General features: G+C 40.5%; 1 protein-coding gene across 2 annotated transcripts in view; it reads right to left on the bottom strand.

Moving 5' to 3' along the window:
- ZFAT (zinc finger and AT-hook domain containing) overlaps positions 1 to 24,336 on the bottom strand; it is a 206,797-nt gene that overhangs the window by 121,267 nt on the left and 61,194 nt on the right. The window contains exons 3-4 of one of the 2 annotated variants that reach the window (XM_019528196.1): positions 23,044 to 23,292; positions 4,036 to 4,209 (exon numbers count right to left, since the gene is read on the bottom strand). In XM_019528196.1, coding sequence (XP_019383741.1) covers positions 4,036 to 4,209; positions 23,044 to 23,292 — 423 coding nt within the window. Of the gene's footprint in view, positions 1 to 4,035; positions 4,210 to 23,043; positions 23,305 to 24,336 lie in introns of both variants that reach the window. The other variant, XM_019528195.1, reaches the window with a different exon arrangement.

The raw sequence follows: 24,336 nt of genomic DNA on the forward strand, positions 1-24,336 counted from the left end.
CACTGCCCCGGCTCCAGCCCACAGCCCACCCTCATCCCGCATGCAGATCTGGGGGCACACTCCCTCCATCCACCCCAGGGTGCGTGCAGCAGTGAGAGCCACTCCCCTCCCCGCACCTCCTGGACAAGTCACAGCTCCGTCCCAAGCCCTGCCCCACCCCAACTAGGAAGCCCCTGCCCCAGCCCTTGCCCCACTCCCTCCCTCACTGCGGGGACCTCGATCTGCCCTCCCCCCCTCCCCTCCCCTCCCTACTCTACTCCCACAACAGATTTACCAGCCCAATGCTGGTCTTCAAGCTGCTGGACTGCGCTTTTGCTGTGGCTGTGCACATGCACACTGAATTTATGAGCCATGTGAGCCAAAAAAAGCTGATGCCGATACTCTCAATTTTCCTGCGGTGCTGATCTGATATGGGACCAATGCATCCGTGCACCTCTAGGAAGAAACTTTTTTTTTTTTAAATACATTTAGATTCCCTTTATATTTTTTATTAAATAAAAATAAATATAAATAAAAAAGGGATCACATAATAATGTATGAACTACCCCTTTCACAAAAGAACATAATTTCGCTAAGTATTCTGTGGATTTATACAAGCTTCCAAGACCCTAAGGCTACTAATCTATTACCTCTTGTGCTCTAAACCTGTTTTAGAAAGAAAAAAATAACAATCTTTTTTGTCTGTTTTTACTGGAAAGTTTAAATGAACTAGTTCTGTTTGTACAAAGGGATCTGTGAAAGATTAGTTTTACCACTGCACGAGATAAAAAGCAGTGGGGGCAACTTTTTGGTACACATGCCACAAATTAGGCCCACACTGTTCCAGAGTAGTAGCCTAATCCTCTGTCACAACCTGATCAGATGCTTTGCTTTCTGCTCCCTACCCTATGCTCCCCGTCTTCTCCCTTCTTCTGGTGTCCTTGTCATAAACTAGATGTTTTTCCAGGTTGGAAATTGATGATGACAATTTATTAAGCAGAATTTGCAGATTTGTTGGAATCTGACAGGGGCCACGGCATGAACACTTTTGTTATGGCAGTTGAAATTTGGTCCTCTTCCTGATTAGCTTTATGCCATACACATAGGATGCGTGTGGCACTTTTGGCACTTAGGGCTGTGTGAAACACCATCGCTTTGTTTCGATGTCTGTTTCACCGTTTCAAAGGGACAGTGTTTCATTTCATCATTTCGTTTCAAAGCACTGTCCCATTTTGTTTAAATCAAAACTCTTTTGCTATTTCCACTCATTTTGATGTTTCACTCATAGGTACAGCCCCCTGGGAGGGCTGCGGAGCTGTGCTAGACTCCTCTCGGGGATGCAGGCCCCCGGATCTGCGCTGGATGACAGGAGGCTGCCACTGCCACCTGAGACTGGCACTGGGTGCAGCCTGAGCCCAGCACTGGGCTCCATGGAGCTCAGTCCAGCACTGGGAGGCAAAGCACAGCCCCATCTCTGCCCACTTCTCGCCGCCAGGATGTGCTCCGATTGGCTCCGCCAGCCCCATGAAGCTCAGCCTGGTGGTGGGAGGTGGACAGAACCGGCACTAAGCTCTATGGGGCTGGCAGAGCCACTCAGAGCACAGCCTAGCGGCAACAGGCGCACAAAGCCATGTCTGCGCTCCACCTCCCGGTACCGGACTGAGCTCCACGGAGGTTGCCGGACAGGAAGTGGGCAGAGCCAGCACTGCACTCCAACTGGCTCCGCCAGCCCCATGGAGCGCAGCCCAGCAGCAGGAGGTGGAGAGAGCTGGCGCTGTGCTCTGCCTCCTGCTGCCAGACTGAGCTCCATGAGGCTAGTGGAGCTGTTTCAATGCTCTTTGTTTTGTTTCCATTTCGCTGTTCAATTTCAAAATGCGCTGAAACAGCTTCGAAACAAAACAGCGAAATTTTGCACAGCTCTAGCACTCATGGAACAGGTTGGTCAATCCTTTATAAAGCACTGTGCTTAAGCCCATCTCCATAATGAATAACAGATATTTATTTTAAACCTAATATATTTTCAAAAAGCATTTCTCATTAAAGAGGCACACCCATAGAGTATAAATTTCTCAATATTAGGAACAGAACTGAGTAAAAGTTATTCTCAATTTTTGTAAATGATAAAATGTGTATTACCTTGCACATTAAGGATAAAAAGGGTATTTATATAGACTTTAGGCTTAGATGACATGTGGGTATAAAATGCTAATGCCTGATGAAAATGCTGAAGTTCTGAGAGTCCTTAAACATCTTGAATGTGATTTTCAACTTAACTTGACAGATGATCTACTACAGACAGAGGAAAAATGATTTTTTTTTTTAATTCTTCAGCAAAAGTCTACAGCCATAAATCATTTTCACCTAAGAAGAGTTCTCCAGGAAAAGGAAAAGAAAGGCTTTAAGAACCATCTTTATGACACTGTACAAAATGGCATTTATGAGAAAAAGCAGCAGCCCAAGAATTTCTAGAAAACATCAAAATATCCAAAGAGTGTAAACTGATGACAAAGAGATGACAAATGAATGTATTGTACTGCAAGAAAAATGAAGCAAAACATAATTTCATTAAATGACATACTTCTCCTGTGAATCTTATGGAGGTAACACTCCTCTAATACCTGCCAAGTTTTCCAAATGCTGAAAATTAGGATAATAAATCATAAGCGTCTCCAATGGCAATGACTCTTTTTTATTACATATATTATAGCTTGGAACTTCAAGCTAATGAGAATGCTAGTTTTCAATCAAATAAATGGGAAGAACTTCAAATAGAGAATCATATTTTATCCTAACTCCGTTCAATTTATTAGAGTTCTTTGTATATATTGCATATTATGCGTAAACATCTTTCAAGTTGAAGCAAGTTATATTAATATTTGATGGGTCATTCAAAATATCATGCATGTATACAGAAAACCCATGGGTTTTCTTCCCCCCACCCCCTTATAAGAGTATGGAACTAAAGTTTATGAAATAAAATTAAAGAAAGAGTTAGTCTCTTGTTTGTCTTCCTTCTCTTTTTCCTTATCCAGTCATCTTTCCTTTTTTTTCTACACTGGCAGTACTTCCTCATTTTTCTTTTTATGCTTTCCCTTACATTGACATTTTCTCCTCTTTTACTCCCTTTCCCTTTGATCTCTTCCTCATTTTTTCTTATTTTTGGTATTTAAAATATTGCCCCATCCACAAGTCTAGAAATGCATTAAAGCAATGAAATTCTTATGCAGATAATTTGAGATAGCAACTGGGCCTGAAAGAACAACATCAAACACCATGAGAATTGCAAGAAAACTCAAAATTCATCAACATTATGCTTTCCCTTCCTTTTCTTTCCAAGCTTCTCTCATTCCCATAGCCCTTGCTTAGTCTAATGGTTCTCAACCTTTCTATGCTCACGGCATTCCTCTGTAAATTTTCAGAATTTAGTGGAATCGCATTTCAAAATTAATACACTTATTAGCTAATATCATATAAAACATAACATTCATCCCTTCAGGCCACCATTAGGGAGCATTCCCCTAACCATACATGGCCCTGCACATTTTTGCTTCCAGAGCAGCACCTGGATTCCCTACACAAGGAGTCCAGATTACCAGTGAGGATCAGGAACCTGCAAGCCATTTTGTGCTCTTATGTATCACAGGGTAATCCCCCTTGAACTCCAGCCCTGGGACCAAAACAGGCAGAGCTCTGACACATCCATCCACCAATGCCAAAGTGCCAGGCTGTACATGTCATGTGTAGAGGGCACAAGGGGGTTGGAGGGTCTGGTGGTACAGACATTATTAAATCTAGGCTCCAAAACTCTCTCTCTCAATCCTTTTATGCAAGTCCTTTAAAGAAAACTGAGGCCTGCTGTGAAAGGGCCATCAGAGGAGTAAAAAGCTTTCGCAAGGAAATGCCCAAACAGAACCATGTGTGGATAATTTTCAAATAATTTGCATGCCGAGTATGTCAGTCCTATTCCAATCATTTTTTTCTTAAATTCTGTCAGAATTAAATAATGCTTAGGAATTACAACCTATCTATTATTAAATGATGAATAATTATGGTTACCTGGAATAGCTTCATGTGCTGTCAAAATCACACTTATAATAGGATTCTTAGCTCCTGAAATCTGGTCCGTCTCCTTGGCCGACAGAGTTTTCTCAGTTTTTGGTACCCGTGGCCTCTTTGGAGTTTTTTCACGCTCATCTTCCTTCCTGTCAAGGTCAACGTCAGAATCATTACCTAAAGAGCAAACAAACATCAAAAAGAACATAACTATGTACAATCGAAATGTAGTTACATACTTGCTAATGCTATGGAAAGACTGGGGAGATGCTTAAATGCGGTTGCAAGACAAGAGATTTGTTTGTAAAACTGAGGCAGTACTGTAACAATTTGTTTTATCCCTTAATGAAACAGTTGGTAATATTTTCTGGCGGCAGGCTGGAAGTTAAGGCAGGTTGGTACTAAGACCCACCTTCATTACTAGTTCTCTGCCACCTGACTTAATCTCTAATGTATGAACCACAGTAATACCCCCAAAATTGGGGGAAGTCAGGGAGCATCTGTGCCATGAAGAGCAAATTAAAAATAACAGGTTGGATTTGCAAAAAACACATAAGAGTGCATTCCCCTCTGAGTCACTTTTGTTCCTAAACCACTCAGGAACTTTTCAAAATCCCTCCCAAAGGTTTTGCAGCTTGAAATGGTTTCCTCATTGCAACTGAAGCTCCCTTTTCCTCTTTCTCTCCATAACTTGGTGGATTGGCCTTTGGGTAATTTGTCTTAAGAGCTAATTCACTACCAATCAATCATCTTAGGACCAGGCCTTTTTGAACTATAGCAACAGTTATTTAATCAATAGCCAATATAACAACTTTCTCTTCCACTGCTAATGTATTAGTTTTAGAAACAGCCACGAGGCCCTGTGGGTTATTTTGGTAACTTTCTACTGAACACTGATTAGCCAAACATTAATGTCTTCTACTTCATCTTACACACACCTCAAAACATGAGAGTACACTGGAGTGTGTAGCCTTCCCTGGCAATTAGGGATACTATGCTTAAAGCAATAGCTGCTAAGAAAAGTACCGGTCCCAAATTGGGATTAGAGTCCTAAAACAATTATTACAAGTACACCAAGTAGTTAAATTGATAGCAACTTGATACAGTTTCAGAGAAAAACCTATTTTTTATACAGTGGCAGTACCCAGGTGCCCATTTATAGACCAAACACAAAATGAGCCATTATTGAACTTAAGTCTCCATTTTTAAGTCTCTTTACTTTGAATATTTGCAACTGTTTTGTCTTCTGCCATTTTGTCTGGTCTCTATGCAGGCAATCCCCACTTAGCACTCTTAATTGGTTCTTGAAAAACTGAGTGTTAAGTGAAACGAGTGTTAAGCAAAACCGGAAGTATCTGATGACCCGAGATGGCGACCGCAATTGTTTTTAATGACCCAAGATGGCGACTGCGAGCATTATAACGAAACTCACTGAGTGCTAAGTGAAATCAGATATCAATTTCAAATAAGCGTTAGAGCAAAATAGCACTAAATGAAGGAGCATTAAGTGGGGGGTGCCTATATAGTTGGTCACTGTTCTTCTGCACTTTAACATAGCAAGGAAAAAGGAGAACAAGTACACCATGCACCACACAGGGAAATGCAATTGAGAAACCTCAAAGTTCACAGGAAACTCAGCCAAAGATAAGTATACTCAAAAAAATTGATTTTCCTCTGTTATTACACTTCTATATTACTTGGGTTCATTACTCTATTGGTGGGCAGTGGCACTTCCTTTTCAGGTATGAGCAGGACAATATTCCCCTATCACATCTCATTTCTCTAAGACTACGTCTGTATGGTAAAATTGCTGTCTCTGGCAGCGCCCTCAAGCACACTATACTACTCAGGGTAGGCTGCTTTCTAAACTAGATGTAGTGTATTAGCTGCCATATGGGCAACCACATTAGCTTGGGGCGCAGGCTAACTGGCACTGTTACTCAGCAGTGCTAATTCATTCAGGGTAAAGAGGCTGCGTATGTGCCTGAGCCTTTTAACAGAATTTGCTGGATGGGGAAAGGCTGAAATACTTGATTAAGGGTAAGAGGCTGATTACTAGCAGCACAACTGCAGAGCTGTGATGGTTACGAAGTTGGGGACAGCTGTCCCTAGCACCCCTGCTTCACAGAGTTTGAGAAGAGCGAGAGTCAGTTGGGGGACAGCTGAAATAGCTGGGAGTCCATGGGAGTCCACTGACTTCTGGGGCTTACTAAAATTTAATGCAAACTCACTGAACTTCCTTTCACCTTATGGGGGCTTTTAAAGAAGGGGACATTACTCGACGAGTATCTTTTAGGTGAAATACTTTTCTTCAGTTCTTCCACTTGCTATGAAGTCAAATTAGTCACTGCAGGATACTGTAGTCATTGCTGTTGATTTTGTCTATCTTTTTATTTTTAGGCCAGCCACCATTTTGTTCCTGTTCTATAGCTCTTCAATTTATTAAAACTTTTCCTAAGGAAGGACGGAACAGGGATCCTTCCTTTTCATGAAGGGACTGAGCATAATTGTCAAATATCTGACACGAGTCTCCAAAGGGCACATCCTGTTTCATACAGGATGCCATGCTGAAGGCTGGCATAGCAATTGCTTTCCCTTGACTCTTCCTCCTCCTGAGGCACTGGGTTTCCAATCCACCCGTACAGCAGACTGCTCACAATGCCTGAACTATGGACTATGCAGTATTAAACAAAATGGGTTTTGGGTACTGGATACAGGGTTGTGACTGCTAGCAGGGTTGTGACTGCTAGCAAAGTGAATACAAAGTGAGAAGACTCAAAGGGGATGTGTATTCAAATTGTACAATTTATCAATGGGGAACTTAATTGTTCCTAGAACAGCTTCCTAAAGCAGTTAAGGAAGTTCCCATTCAAATTCTGTATGCTCTTTGTAGAAGTGGCAAGAGAAGGCCAATAAAAAAGGTCAGAAGTTTCCAGCACAGGATTTCCCTGTATCATACGAAGTGGTAGAAAATGAAGAATGGAAAGAACTCGGCTGGCAAATAAAGACATTATGCAAATATCCCAAAAGCAACAAACAAGAAGGGAAATTGATTTGAAGGAAAAAAAATAATATAAATGAACCCAATGAATTTCAGAAATCTTTCTGAATCCAAAAGAACTGATGCATAAACCCCAGAGCAGCCTATGTATTCCATATTCATGAACTGTGGTACCTGCTCAACTGAGATAGAAAAACAACATATAAATATAAACTAGCAATATAAAAACCCAGTACGCCAAAAGTTATTTGTTTATTAAATGAAAACTGTGCAAGTGGTTAAAAGCTATGCTACATGTGAACAGTTACCTTTTTATTTTAACAAAATCCTAGTAATATTCCTGCCAAATTCTCGAGCAATCCCATGTTCACTAACCTCTTGCATTCAGGACAATGGAAGATGCATTAATAGTATTTAAATTTCATTTTCTAGATCCAATTTTTGTTCAAGTCAAGGCTACTTACCTATAATCTATGACTAAAGAGAGATTAAGAACGATAGTCTGAAGTTAGGCAGAGGGCAGGGCTGCAGATGGAGCTGGGACTGGGGACCTCTCTGGTGCCTGGATCCCACTGCTGTAGGGAGGGAGGGGAAGAGGTGCCAGTTCTGCCTGCAGGGGTCAGGTGGGGCCTTCCCGCCGCAGCAGCAAGACCCCCAGCCCTGTGGTGGACCAGCAGCAGGACCCAGACAAGGCAACGGATTCGCTGCACCTCCTGCTGTGCCTGTGCTGCCATGGCCTGAACCAAGAAGGCTCCTCCATGCTGCTGGTGCCCTCCCCAGCTCGCCCCAGAGGAAGGGTGTCTGGTCCCAGCAGGGTGGCCAATGGGCATGCTGCATCCTTCCCCCTCCCATCCATGGCGCTGGGGTCACGTGGGGCTTGGCCCAACCCTTTAGGCAGGGCTGGGTGCATGGGTAGCTTGGCCCAAGGAGATGCTGCTGCAGCTGAAGCAGGCAGAGCCCAGGTTCATGGTGAAGACATAGGGACCAGGGCCATTCCTGCCGGAGGTCACTAAATAGTAAACTGTAAGCAGTAAATGGTATAAGTTAATGCAATTGAAGTACGTCATTTAGCCATTTAAATCCCTATTTGTAATGTGTGTATGACTAACCAACCAACTATACAAACATACCCACGTGGGATATGCCAACAATGAAACTTTCTCACGACGTTATCCATTGATGCACTCTCTCCCCTACAGGTGCCCTTGTTATTGTTCTGGGAAAATTCTGAGGAAAAGGTTATAAAAGGGACCATGATGCTCTGGCCATCTCAGTCCTTCCCCTTAAGCCCCAAATTGCAATTAGAGCTCTGAGAAATGGGGTAGGTAGGCAGAAAATATGAAGATGCAAATCCCGAAACTCAGGAACAGAGGGTAACTTTCATTTCTCTTCTAGATGGCCTCTACATATTCCCACTAATGGGATCATTTTATAAGTAGTACCACCATTTCCAGAAGATACCCTAACTGAATAATGGTTGCCTGGTCTACAACTGCTTTGGCCATGCTGCCATCAAAAGTCTTCCCCGCCCAGCTCTGCTCCCTCCTCCGGGTGGCTGGGAGTAGGAATATGCACACTGTCATAGCTGCTCCTTGCAGTGTGGGGCAGGACAGGCCAGGAGTGGTTCTGGGGCTACACCTACACCCAGAACAGCCAGGGATAGCAGTAGAAGGGAGGCAGCAGAAGCACAGAGAGATAACTGATGGAGAGGCAGGCACCAAGAGGGACAAGGGGTGGGGATCAGGCTACCTGCTCCCCATGCTGCCTGTCTCCCTGCCTCTGCTTTCCCCACTGCCTGCACCACTCTCTCAACTACCTTCCTACCTGCCCCCCTCACCTCTGCTTCTGCACTGCTTGCCCCCCCGCCCCACTACTGTTTTCCTACCACAGCAATGGGGGGACACATTTAAAACAGTCCCCCAATAATTACATTCTAGAGATGGAAAATAATTACAAATATTTAAATTTTCCATGTCGAGAAATGAATTATTGGGGGGGTTGTCTTTAATTTGAAATAATTCTGGATTTGGGTAAATAGTGTAGCTTTGTTTCCAAAAAAAATGAACTGCTTTCTTAATGTAGGAAAGCCTGCACTCAACAAAGAGTAACTTAACCTTGGACATCATTTGGATGGATAAAGAAGAATTAACTGTTTACCTTTAGTAGCAACTGCTTATAAAACATTGATCAAACAAGAATGCGACACCAGAGGTAATAGATATATTTGGAAATGTAAAAAAGGAGAGTTTTCCAAAGCTGTTATCAAAGTAGTTATCAGTATAATTGACTCAGTACATTAAATTTAAGAGGGAAGTGTGAACAAAAATTGTGAATTATTCATTAACATCCCACTGGATGCCCAAAACATACAATTCCACCTATACGATAAAAGAAGGCAAAAAGCTGTCCCGTTTAGAAGGATATTTAGAAGCAGTGTACACACACACTTCAATTTTAAAAAATGGAAAAATAGAGAAGTAAGCTACAGCGAATAAAAGTTGAGGTTTTAAGAAGTTGGCAACTGATAAGGGAGTCTACAGAAATCAAATATCAATAGTTAATGTTGATAAAGATACGGTGATTTTTAAATATATTAGGAAAAAATCTCTAGGTCCATAACTAGATGTAGTTGGTAAATTCATAAAAACTGAAGGAGGCAGTAATGTTCAACAGACACTTCCATCAACAACGTGTGCGGGGAGTTGAGCGGGTACCACTCTTTGCCACTGATGCCACCCCCAATGCTGCCAAGCACTGGCTCCAGCCCCACACCTGTACCCCACCATCAGCACAGAAATCTGAGGGGGCACATGCCCCCCCCCCCAATCCTGTACTTCCCTTCCCACATTTCACCAATGGACATTTCTTTTCTATATTTGGATTCCAGTGGGAGAATGTATGCATCCCCCATAGAGAGATATGGATGAAATAGAAGGTTTTCCACCTGTAATAAAGAGGGAGCAGCTACTAAAAGTAAGCATTTTTAAACAAATGGGTATGGATAATTTACTCTCAAGAATCTTCAAAGAACTAAATAAGGAGCTCTCTGAAACAAGATTAACAACATTTTGGAAACTGGGGAAACTCTAAAAGAACTACACTGACTTCCCATAAAGTATCAACATTTCAAAATGGGGTATAAGGAATGACCCACGGAATTACAGACCGGACAGAACAGACATCAAGACTAAGTAAATAATTGAAGGAGGTCAATTACGGTTGTCAAGACTAAGTAAATGCATAAGTAAATAATTGTAATTTCAGGACTCTATCAACAAAGAACTAGAAGCCAGAAACATATTTAAGACTGGCCAACATGATTTCACAGCAGGTAGTTCCTTCTCAAATAAGCTGGCTGTTTTCTGACAAGATTATAAGTCAGATAGATGAAGGCAACTGCAATGAAACAGTTTTCACTGGCATTTGACCTACTACAACATGAAACTAATAAAAATAACTGCATTATAGGGAAATACCCAAGATACATCATATGAATTAAAAACTGGCTCACTGACAGACCTTACTACGTAGCTGTTAACTGGCAAATGTCAATGAAGGGACTTAGAAAGGAGCTGGACTTGATGACTTACCAGCAGGCAACCTGTAATATAAACCCTTGCTCTTGATCCAACATCATTTAATACTGGAGATGATTACGTGATTATGTCAAGTCTGTGCTCATGAAGTTTGAGGATGATGAAAAAAAGACTGGTGGGGTTGCCAAACACAAGATACCACATCTACTAACCAAGAAGGCAGATAGGAGACTTGGAAAACAGTGATTCAGAGGAGTTAAGGATCAAGGTGGAGAACCCCCAGGGTGAGCTTTCAACACAATGCTGTGACAAAAAGGACTAACACAATCCTTGGACGTATGAAAAAAGAGAGATACATCAGCCTGAAGTGGGGAAGTGGCTTTGCCTCCGTACATAACATTGGTAAGATTGTCAGTAGAATATTGTGTCCAGGTCTGGTGCCGACACTTTAAGGAGAGAGATTAGAGAAAGGTGAACCGTTCAAAGGAGAGAGTCTAGAATATGACCCTTATGATCTGAGATGGGAGGAGTTTAACTTTCTAACCTTTTTTTTTTGATAAGGTGAATAGGATTACTAAGTAGGTGAACATGCGTCCTTGCACATGGAAAAGCTATCTGATAATAGGGGATGGGGGCGGGAAAGGCATCTCAATCTTGTAGACAAAGACATAACTTCAACTACCAGACATAGTATTTTCTTATTTCCAGACTCAATTTATCAAAAATGCAATTTTCTGGCAGAGAGGGAAATGCTGGAAGTTTTCCAGGGTAGGACTTACCATTGCTTGGAGTCTTCATAATAAGCTACCTTTCTTAAAAACATGCTTCAGTGCGACCCTTAAAAGAAATTCAATGGCCTCTGTGTGTTGGGAAGGGACTGAGCTGAATAATCACAGACCTGTAGATTTATAGATTGCTTGTCCGTTGACCATGGGCCAGTATTCATTTGAGCACAGGGCATCGTCCCTTGCAGCATGAGTGAGGATTATGTGTTAGAGCTATTTGGGGATATTTCATCTAATCAGTTCCCTGCTATTGCCGAGCCACCAAAAAATTGTGGCATGTCATCTCCCTTGTCTTTTGCCTGTGGCACACAACTTAGTCTCTTGAGGACTGAAGTGCTTTTGTCTAAAGTTACTGGGCTCAACAGAGGGTTATCTGGATGACATTTAATGTTCTGTGATATACAGGAGGTCAGATAAGATGATCTAATGGTTCCTTTTACCCATAAACTCGATGAAATTTGAAGGTAAACAACTTCAAACTTGAAACAACACACTGAGCATTAATGGCAATCAATCACCGGGACAATTTACCAAGGGACAGGATGGAAAGGAGTTCATTCCATGAAGTCTATAACTCAACATTTTATGTCTTTCTGAAAAGATATATGCTAGGATCAACCACAAGTTATTGGGCTTTGCAGAGAAATTACTAAATCATTGTTCCATCACCTGTTTTATGCAACCGGCAGTCATACTATATGTTCACAATGGTCCCATTCTGGCTTTAAATTCTATGACTCTAGCAGATTTGAAAAAAATAGCTTTCTTCACTTTGAAATAAGCAATTAAATCTTGACAATGATTACACTTTGCATTGGGAGAATTCTTTGCCTAGACTCTTTCAGTCCACATATACCTGAAGTTAAAGGAGAAGAAGGAAAAGACAGAAATCCGTATACAGACGCCTGTTAATGACTATATTCTAAGCAAGTGTGTGCAGTAGTGGTCCAAAATCTTTCACTTTTACAACAGTTAAAATGAAATTCAACCACCTAGTGACTTCAGCACTGTAAAAACAGAAAAATATAGTAAATTAAGCATCTTTGTACAGAATTACGTCATCAAAAGTCCTGCCCACCCTCCAGACTCTTCCAAACCAAGTCCTGCCCCTGTTGTTTTTAACTATACCTGTACCTTTTTTCCCATCACCCACTGATATTTTAAATATCACTCACAAACCTGTTCTCCCCAACTACCAGTGACTTCACCTGTTCCCCTTCCCCTATAGGCATTAACAGTTTCATACATTCTTCTTTCCTAATAGGCACTAAGACCTGGAAATATTATTACATCCCTTTAACTCTTTAGAATACCTGAAATTTTAATTTAGAAGCGTAAATTGTAACCTAATATTTCTAACATCAAGATTTCTAAAGAGTTCATATTCATTTACATAATTGAGGGGTGATTGACTTAAAGTGATCCCTTTCTTCTCAAATAATTTTATAAAATTGTGATTTTCCACAACCTTTCTTACGCTAAGGTGGAGTCCCAGTGTTATTACTTAGTGCAATTGCGTAGACCCTTTTGCACAACTGGCCCCTGGATAAAAAGAAATCTTTATAGAGAGAGAGAAATTTAATCAGCCCATTAAAACTACCCCATGACATTTCACTGTGGCTACATTACTGCTGAGCAACAGAAGCAGAACTGAAAAGACATGAGTTGATTACAAGGCTCCGCTGAATAGGAGCAATTATCCTGCTTTTCCTACAGTTGTTCACAAAACTCCTAAAAAACCTGAAAGACTTCCCACAGGTTTCAAGTGCCCAAGTTACAGCTACACTATGATTCTTTTAATTTACTTCAGTTGTGTCCAGCCACTGCAAATTAATTTTTGGACCCAAAGACATAAATTGTATAGATAAATCTTACTTTACAGAGAGGTAAAGTATATATCTTGGAGTCATGCAGTGAACCTATACCAGAGATAGAAACAAACCCCAAGTATTCTGTCAGTCCTTTGTTCAAACCACCAGAAATACTCGGAGTACTGGGCACAATACAAGGATAACTGATATGTAATGGTCTGTGACATTCAGGGCATCACCCAAGGTCATCATCTGATCCCTGTAGCTTGAATTCTATGGATATTTGATTCCAAATTTGAAACAGTTGTCCAAAGCTCTGAGTTTAGCAAAAATCATTCTGAGATACCCAAAGCAATGAGAAAGCATGTGTTCACAGGACTTAGATGTAGTAAAGTCATGTACAGTATTTCATTGCAGAAAGCTAGGCATTGTGGATCTAATTTTAATCTGCAAATGAAAACTCCTCAGTTTTCTACCTACCTCTAAAGAGACAAGCCATACTGATCGATGATGTAAAGTGTGCTATGAGTTATATCAGAAAGTGGGTGCAATGCACACACCCAAAAAGGGAAGCATGCAGCAGGAAGGATCATTCTGAGTTAGTCCCACATAACTTTATTTTTTCTTCTGGACCATTTCATACCCACTTGTAAATCACATCTCTGACAATACTTCTAAATCCACGAGTGAATACAGTTTAAGAAATGAATGTTGTCTTGTTAGATCCTTTGCATCAACAATTCCAAAATCATGATTCCACCTGATTTGGTTTGTCATCTTGGAAAACAAGAGAAAAAGCTTAAGTTGACAGCAGGTTTTTACGTAAAATGTAGCTGCAAAAACACCAAAAGAAACACAGCATTTCTAATGCTGCCACTGCTGTGCTGCATACAAGCACTACTGTCAAAGGGCCAAATCATGATCCAGCCGCCTGACAAGATCGCACAAAGGGAAGTAAGAGTCCCCTATGCTCACCCTCCTGTATGGCCTCTTGCATCTTCAGGAGCTGATCATTTGACTTCTCCCTTCAAATCTCCCAGGCAGCCTGTGCAGAGAGTGCAAGAAAAGGTCTAGGCACCACCTGTCCCAATGGACTAGCCAAGGGCTGTCCAGCTGACCTCCTCTGGGTCACATGCAGCCTGTAAGGGGTTAAATTGTGGCCCCCAGGCTCCTGCCTGGCCATCATACCCTCATTGCTCCAGCTGCAACAGCAGCAGCTGGGCTCCCCCTCCCTCCTCTGGCTGCTGCATCTGTCGCATCCCGGGCTGGGGCAGCATGGTAGCAGGAGGAATCCAAGGGAAAGAGAAGCAATTCTGCTTCTTTCTTCCCTGCGCTGTGACTCAGAGGTAAATTTGTTGGGGAAAGCTAACTCAAATGGCTGAGTGAAAAAATAGAGTCCTCTAACAAGAAGAAAATTCACAAGCAGGTGGGGCAAATCTCTGAGACAAAGCTAATGGATTTAAATCAGCCAGTGACCAGAAACTGCTAGGAATTTACCTTACCAAAACACTCAATAAAGCTCCAATCAGTATATGGGAAGACAAAGATGAACAAATGTTAAGCAGCAATGAACCTGTTAAATAAGGTTTTTAATTGGAAAAATGCAGTAATTATAACTGCAGTAAGTCTCATCTCTTTCAGTTCAAACAAGGGGAAGATGAGTTGAGAAAAATGCACCTGTTATATCAAATGCAGGTTATGTCGGATCCTCTGTAAAATTAGGATGATGTTAAAAAAAAGGGGGTGCAGTAGTCTCAGAAAAAGACTTGGTAAAAGACATATGAGGAAGAAAACTGGAAACAACTGGCACCTGTTTCCCCCATCTACATATACAAAATCCGAATCCAAAATGGATACTATTTGCATTGAGAGCAAAAAACAATTTGTAAAAGAGAGGTCTCAACATTAGCCAAGGAGATCCTGCCCCTTAGCAATAATTCAGCACTCTCACTAGAGTAAATTACTCTGCTTTCACCATTTAAATTTTATATATTTGGCATTAACGTTTTGTTTTCTACCAATAGGGCACTTCACCTCCTATTACTCTTGGTGTGTTGCAAATGAAGCACCCTTCATGTTTTTAAGGTGATTTCAGAGAAAATGAAATGGATTCCAGTTAGACTGCAACAAAGTTTCTCTGAATACAAAGAGTGCTTGATCATAAACAGGTTTTTTTAGAATCAGATGAATTGCCTGACTTCATCTCTCCCTTGCTAAAGCACGTACAGCAGCCTGTTCGAACAGCTGGCACTTCCATTCAACAGACTAATAAACTGACCTTCCCTATCCAGCAATAAGCATTTTAAATCCCTGTTGTACTCGTACAAGTAATGTAATGCAATGCTGGATCTTTCTCCCACATTTATGGTTTGTTCACATCTGTGATGATGAGGACAGCTACTGGCAACTTCATGTGAATCAGTATTTCCAGGGTTATTTCAGACTAGATGTTTCATTCATCCCAATCTTCCGTTTTAAGTCTCTAATTGGGGGTGCAGCCTGACACATCGTCAAAGCATAGCTACTAGCTCTTAATTGGCGTGTTTTTGGACTGCTATTCGTTTGAGTTTGAAGGAAAAAAATCTTTATTCTACTCAGTCTCTGTAAAATGCTAGTGTTGGACTGATTCAAGAGAGAAAAAAATCCTTTTATAAAACTGACTTGCAATTTTTCTAAACTAGCCATGCAAAATGTATGAATGCTGTTATTTCTTGTGCAAAAAAAATAACAGTACATTCCTTGCATAAAGAATCCACTTGAGTGAGAATTGTCTATTAGTAGACATGGACAAAAATGAAATCAAAACTCATGAACATAAGTCCCATTTTCCAAGGTGACTTTGGATCCTAAATCACTTGAAAGCTTTTAAGACAGTTTTATCAATCTCACCTCAACTCCGTTTTAAACTAATTTACTTACCTGATGCACTTATTTTGGTTTAACAGGTCCTTATTTCAGTTTAGCTTAAAATAGATTTCTAACTGACCTAAGCTAAGGCAAAAAATCAGGCTAGTTTATGATAAGTGTGCATACAGAGCAATTATTTTTGGTGAAGTCCAGACAATTATCTTGCATAAACAAGACTTGCTATTCAAGGCACACATACATGTAAATGTGTGGCTTGTGGGCATAAAGGTTAAATGTCCACAGGAAACTAAATAATCAGGCCTTGTCTGTCATTCTTAAAATCAATTGGCCTTAAAAAAAAAAAAACAAGGCAATTGCTACACACTGGAGATGGAGCTTCGCCATCCAGATAATGTCACCAAATCTGCTCCTTGGTGTCATGCCAAACAAGGACAGGACATCCACAAAGGAGGTGCACCTGGCTTAGGAACTGCAGGGACCTATGCTCTCCTTTCCCTGGGGACAATACACAGAATTGTTTCTGGTACAATTTTACAGGCTTTTGTCCCACATGATAGGGCGTCTGGTAGGCTAGGGACAGAAGTTACAAATAAACCAGTTTAAGTGATCAGAAACTGGTTTAAACCTGTCATAGAACAGAAGCTCAGTGCACAAAAACCCATTTCAAAATGGCTGAAACTGGTTTAAGATAAATCTGGTTGAATGTAGCATCAGACTTAACTGATTGGGGTCAAACCAGGTTATAAAATTTCTGGTCCAAATCCCTTCCTGGTTCATGTTAAAATCACAGTTCCCCAGCATCCCAGCATGCTTTCTAGCCCTGGGCTGGGCTGTGCTGTCTGCTTCAGAGAGCAGGAATGGCCTCACCCCCGTTCCATAGCTGGAGCAGTGAGGGCTGGCTGACAAGTGGGTGGGGAAAGCAAGCCCGGCTGGGGATGCAGCCCAGTATACAGGGGGAGGGGGGACAGAGAGAGCACCCCCACCACGGCAAACCCTGCCTAGGGTCTGGGGCCAGGGAGGGCGGGGGTGCTTAACATCCCTTCCCCCACTCAAACTTACTGCTGGCTGCAACTATGGACTACAAATCCCAGAGGCACCTGGACACAGGAAGAGGACATGATGAGCTACCCTGCTGAGTCCTGCTGCTTTAATTCTGAACTGCAAATCCCAGAAACCTCAGGGGTAGCAGGAAGAAGCAAAACACACAGCTAGAGAGTTGTGCTCTAGCACCCCCTGGCTTCTGGCCTGAGCCGCTGCAGGTGTGTGGCCGCATTTCCTGAATCAAAGGTAAATGTCTGTGCACTTCTGTTTCAATTTAATCGTGCATTTTAGAATAACCTGCAAAGACTGAATTGATTCAGCTTTGGGCTTTTTGACTGTATATACTTAGCCACACTGTTGACAGAGTACTCCACAGCTTGAAATGTTTTAATGTCTAGAAATGTAACTGCCATTTTCCTTTTCATTTTGTTTCTTTACTCTTATTTATTCTTTTCCCATTTCTCCCTCAATGTTCACCACACTGTAATTTTAAATATCTGTAATTTTACCAAAAATCCCAAGTTGTACCTTAACCAAACTAATTTTTCTTCAATCAGCACATAACAAATGTTTTGACTACCCAATTTCAACCCAGAAATCGTTCTCAAGAAGTACACATTAGCTTTACCATTCTTTTAACTAGTAAAGACACGTTATAATCATGGTCTTATTTCCAGAGAAAATGCATAGCTGAAACAGTAACTAAAAGATCAATAGTGTCATCCCATTCCATATACAGAAGTAAAGAAATTCAAAGACGTGGTTGCCACAGCAATCCTAATTTGGCACTCCTGAATGTATGTAAGGCTTTTCTGCATTACTGAATATGCTTTTTAATTTAAGCCTTAATAAGATATGACACATTGTGGCAGAGATACGGTTGCTGTGGAAACCATAACTTTGAATTTCCTGGCTTGTATGGAGAAGTTCTCAGCTAGTGTTGCTAGCATTTTCTTTCTTACATTCATGGTGCTTTGGGCTTTTAAATATAAAATAATATTCTGAACTGACAAATAAAAGTGAACTGATTGCATGAACAAATGAAATCACACTGAACATATGCACTATCCTAATGCATGCATATTAGAATATGAAGTTATTTCATAGTGGCATGTGTTTGTTTCAAAAGAGAACATGACAATCAAGTATGTTTTCACTTATGAATGCAATCAGACATCCATACAATGATAAACTTTGCAAGGAGATGAAAACACCAAGCAGGGCAGAAAATCAATCTGGAAGGTCCTAGAGAGATTCAGAAATACGATTAAATATCACTCACATTGGAAAAGCTATAATAAAACCAGGAAAAAAATGCAATCCAGAGATATTCATGGGCAAAAAAGCACAGGCATGCAGGGAGAAAAATCAGGAAGGCCAAGGCACAATTTGAGATGTGACTGGCAACAGACACAGAAGGCAGTAGGAGATTCTACAAGCATGTCAGAGCTAAGAGGAAAACCAAATAAAATGTTAAGTCTAAGTCCCTCACTAAATGCAGAAGGAACTGGTTATGAACAATACTGTCCATAATGTCTTTTTACTGCAGTCTTCATAAAGTTAGCAGTTGACAGCAAAGATAGGAAAGGAAACAAGCAGCCTAGAGCAGTAGAAAAAGTTGGGGATTACTTAGAGAAGCTATATGCATCCAGCTTGGCAGGGCCACAGATGGGGTGCACTCTAGGATACTGAAGAAGTTGATAGGTGATTTCAGAGCCACAAGTAATCCTCTTTGAAGATATGTGGAGGTTGGGTAAGAATACCTGGATGACTGATAAAGGGCTAATACAGTGCCCAACTTTTAGAAAGGGAAGGGGGAGGACCTGGGAAATTACAGACCAGTCAGTCTGACCTAGCTACCTGGAAAGATCATTAAGTAGGTCTTCAAGGAATCTATCTTAAACCAGTTAGACAAGAACAAGTGATCAGGGACAGTTACCAATTCATCAAGAGCAAATTGTGCTTGACCAACTTGATTTCCTTCTATGATAAGATGACAGACTCTGTGGATCAGGTCAGAATAGTGGACTTGCCTCTAGCAAAGCTTGACTTTATCTTGACTTTAGCAGGGTTTTTAACATCGTCTCCTACAACATTTTTATTGATAAGCTAAGGCAGTAAAGACTAGAAGAAAGTGCTGTAAAAGTGATATGCAACTGGTTGGATCATCATATTCAGTAAGTAGTTATCAATGACTCGATGTCTAACTGGAAGGAAGTGTCGAGTGGGGTCCCCCAGGGGTCTGTCCTGGGTCCAATATTGTTTAACATCTTCATTAATTATTACAATGATAGACTGAGTGCACACTGAGCAAGTCTGTGGATGATACTAAGATGAGTGAAGTTGCAGACATTCTGGAGGGTAGGTCTAGGATCCAGAATAACCTACTGCACAATGAACCAGATGAGATTAAGCAGTAAGAAGTGTGATTTCCTGCACTTGGAATGGAATAACTGCATGAACAAACACAGACTGGGGACTGACTGGATAGGATGCCGTACTGCAGAGAAGGACCTGGGGATTACAGCAGTTCCCAAACTGAATGAGCCAATAATGTACTCCTGTTATGCAGAAAAAACCAAAACAAACAAAAACAAGCCACATACAAAAACGCAAGCTAGCAGCATTTGTAACTCTCTAGCAAACCCAGGGATGCGATTCTTCCATTCTATTCAGCACTGGTTGTGCCCTTCCTTGGACTACTGTGTCCAGTTTTGGGCCCTTCACTTCAAGAAGAAAGTGAACAGATTGGAAAGAGTTCAGCAGGGAACAACAAAAATGATTAGAGGCCTGGAAAACAGGACTGATGAGGAAAGACTGAAAGAAATAGGTTTATTGAGTCCAGAGAAAAAGAAGACTGAGTAGGGAGGGATTTGATACCAGTCTTCAAGTACCTGAAAGGCAATTACAGGAGATGGAAATTGGCTTTTCTCTGGGCATGTCTACATGTGCATTAATGCACATTTCCTAATGTGTATTAAATTTAATACCTCCAATGTCAGGTACTAAATAAATGCACATTAGGCTGCCCTAACGCACGGTATTGAAAGCACACATTTTTTAAGTGATACTTAATGAGCAGTAGCCTATTTTACTGAGCATTAAAATAATAGCACATTTTTTACATGACACGTTAATGCACAATAAAATAGGCTACCGCGCATTAAAGCGCATGTGTAGATGTGTTCTCTATAGCTATAAAGAACATGATTAAGAATAATGGCCTCAAGGTACAGCAGGGGAAATTTAGGTTGGGCATTAGAAGGAACTTTCGGACCATAAGGATGGTCAAGCATTGAAACAGACTATGCAGAATAACTATATCTTCATCCCTGGAAATTTTTCAAAAGCAGGTTAGACAGACATTTGGCTGGGATGGTTTAGTCAGGGATGATCCTGTCTTGAGCAGGTGGCTGGGCTAGATGACCTCATGTGGTCCCTTCAAGACCTACTTTTCTATGATCCTGCAAGCTGAATGTGAGCCAACAGTGTGTGCCTGTAAAAAAAAAGGTCAGTAGCATACTGAGCTTTATTAATAGTAGCATCATTTGCAAATCAAGAGAAGTGATCCTCCCACTCTGTTCACAGCTGGTGAAGAGGCCACATCTGGAGTACCGCGTCCAGTTTTGGTCCACTCACTTCAAGAGTATGCACTTTTTCCACATTTAGATATTTGAGTATACCTTGTGAGGCAATTCATGTAGCAATCCAACACCAGGGGGATCAGACTCTCCTCTTGAGAAGATAGCTGCAGTATCTACAAGAGGCTCGTCTCAGAGTTAACTAGGTGCTTCCAAGGAGGAGTTATTCCTTTACAATAGGGAGAAACCAACAATGTGGTAAACTACTTGGAGGTTCAAAAAACCTCCACAGGATAGTCGCCAGAGAACTGTTTTGGGGCTAGACTGACCCAAATCACGTTAGATGCCAAAGTGATGTAGCCCTCATTATGAAGTACCTAAAAACTATTTCTTTTGAGCAAGAAATAAGATAAAAGACGACAAATAAAAGAAGATAAATTTTAAAATGTACCTGCAAATAAAACAAGCTCATTTCTTTTATAAGGAAAAACTTATGGCATTTTACTTTGAAAAGCCTACCAATGTGCTAGACTCCAGCTATGTTCCAGTGGCTCTAATGAGGTAGAAGGTCAAGGGCAGTTAATTTGGACTGTCCGTCTGATCTCTGTGGTTGTATTTTAAAAAGCCCCTGACTAAAGACAATTTTGCTGGCATATCACAAGTGTTATTAGTGTACCTAGCACATACAAAAAGCAAAAAGCCTTAACGCATCTAATGTCACAGATTAAACCAATTGGACAGGAGGTCACTGCTATACATTTTAAAGATCCTACCACTATTTAAGATACAAAAATAAAATGATTTACCAAGTGACAGCTTTCATGTCCTGTGAGCACATTTAAGCTTTTTCTTCCCTAATCTTTCTCAGTCAAGTAAATCCAACAGACTCATTCCTGTTTGGCTGTCTAATTTTTATTTGGCATTTTAGATGACAGTGTGAGGACAGACAGAGAACACACGCTCCACTGGAAAACCACATGGAAAATGTTATTGCTTAACAAAATTAAAAGGACATAAAAGTCAAAGCAAACTCTGAGCCATGCAAAATGGTTGTACCAAAATTTAAAATTCAGTATGATTTTTTTTTCCCTTACAAGTACAAAACTCAGATCAAATATGCAAACTTGAGCCAATATAAGGCACAGCATCATACCTGAATGAAATTCACCCTCTTTGTGCAAAACCAAGTGAAGCTTAATATTTCAGACTTCATTCTGTTGGGATTCTGAATCCATCCAAACTGACTCTTAAAGCAAAATTCTGAGCACAAGAAGTTTTCCACATGGACCATTGTAAAGCGAAAGTGCCGAATTTGGCATTCTATGCAGCACTGTAAATCCTGTACTCAACAACACCCAAGTGAACCAGTTCTAGAGGTAGTACTTAAATAAAAACACAGCGTTATTCTGGAAACCATATGGAGATATTTTAAGGTATCCCTTAAGAAAAAGGCACTCGCAAACACAAGTAGAACAAATCAGTTTTAAGTATCTATACATTTTAGTTATTTTTACAGCCTCAGCTATTGTGGTCCATGAAAAAATAAACAATATTCAATGTATTCATACTTCAAAAGCCATAATACAAAAGTTCTGTTGTCCCCATTTCAGACAAGACGCATCAAGAGACTCAATGAGTTGCAACACATTTGAAGTTTATGGACCCGGATCTCCGAAGCCCGAGGTCAGCACCTTAACTACAGGGCCATCCTTCTTCTCTGTAGGTGTTTAGAGCCAAATAAAGACTGAAAACAACCCAGATCAGATTTTCTACTTGTATAACAACCTGATTAACTTTAGACCAGAAGTTCTCAGATGGTTTCCTGATTGGGCCACCATTTAGAAATGTCACAGTATTTTCCTCAAGTTTACAACTGTGCAGTTTACCACCTTTTCCATTTGCAATAGTCTAAGCAATCATCCTTGCAGCAATTTTGTCTGCAAAAGTGTGATAGTCAAGTGGATTTAAAATGCCTATGGTACATTAAGTGTTTTGTTTTTTTTAAAGTTAATTCTTCAAAATCTTTTGCTTACAATTTCTCTTTCCTATCTTCTCCTGTCTCCTTTTTGGGCCAAAGTCAACATGACAAGCCAGCTTTCCAAGTACCTCCTCCTCAAGAGGTCCACAGACCAGGTTGGGAATTCCTGATTTTGTCACCACCAGTAGGTAACCCAATAAGTGTAAAGTAAACTGAAGGGATTATCAAGCTATTATTTTAAGTAGACATATGCTTAAGTGAACAACAAAATTTAGAAATAGTATGCCACTTAGACATGATACATGTTCATACTCAAAAATGAAAGAATTAAACAGAGACACAATGCATGGCTGTAGTCAAAATGGAAAAAAAGAATGTACACAGAATACACTGGTTAGACATTTTCTTACCTGGGTCCCCTTCATCCTCGCCTTCATTTAAAACAATGATGCAGATGTGTTTTCTCAGTTGACGTGTATTTGAGAACTTCCGGTTGCATTTCTTGCATTCCAGACTGCCCGGTAAAACTTCACCCAGCTCTGTTCCTTCCTCTGGCCCTGGCTGAGCTTCCTCATTTGGAATATTATTGTTTTCTGCCAGTTCTTCATCTGCACAGTACTTTTTAGTTGACCCTTTTGGTCTTCCCCTTTTTCTCTTCACTACAAGCAGCTCTAAAAAGGAGAGTTAAAAAGAAGCTATAATGTAATTTAATGGGGTTACCATGAGGGATTGGTTAATGTCTGTACAGCTCTGAAAGTGAAAAGAGCAAAATAAATTTCGAAAAGCTTCAAGCCTTGAAGCAGTAATTGTTTTACATTAAGACTTTTCTTCTTCAAAAAGTGACATTTACTAGTATTTTTGCAACCTGCAATGCAATAAAAGAAATATTTGTTATCAATACCAGTAAATCTTATAGTCAAATTACTATAAATTCACTAAAATTAAAATGTGGGCACTCTTTCAGACTGCTGTATGTTATTTTTTATCAGTAAGCATACTCTCTCAAAAAGTTATTTTATTTTGCATGTTCTGAGACCTCATAAAAATCACATTTAAATTGTATTATGTTCAAAGATATTCTTTAAGTATGTCTTTCAAAAGCATTCAGACAAACAAAGGTGGCTTCAAAGTGTTTCTTTCCAAAAAGACTATTGTTTTTCTAACACACTGAACAATTATTTTATAATTATTTTCCTAATTCTTAACTGTTACTAAACCTACCCAAAAGAAATTTGGTTGGAAATGAGATAAATTTAAACCTCCCAGGTCATTTGGAAATGGGGACAGAATACAAGAACTAGGATTACTTAATTTGGAAAAGGAGACTGAAAGGGGATTTGTCAACCATCTTCCAATAATCAGAAGGGTACTCGTATGTAGGATGGACATAGACAATTCTCTATGACAGTGATTATCACCAAGGGTATCACAGCATCCTGGGGGGTCCTGGGATCCCTTCAATGGTGCCATGGAGTGCCATGCAATGTTAGCACTGTTAAGTATGCAAACATGAGGCACAAGATAAACCCAGAAATTTCAAATAGGAACCCATGCTATTAAAAACATTCCAACTTGTTGCAATCTTTCTGGGTTCTCTACAACAGAAATACTGCTCTATTATTTTTCTATAGTAAAAAAAACAAAGGAAAACAAAAAGATGGCATTTTTATGAGGGGTGCCTTGAGTTTAATGAGGCTGAGAAC

Source organism: Gavialis gangeticus, unplaced genomic scaffold, assembly GCF_001723915.1.
Source record: "Gavialis gangeticus isolate Ggan-Ray unplaced genomic scaffold, GavGan_comp1, whole genome shotgun sequence".
In the NCBI taxonomy this organism is placed as follows: domain Eukaryota; kingdom Metazoa; phylum Chordata; order Crocodylia; family Gavialidae; genus Gavialis; species Gavialis gangeticus.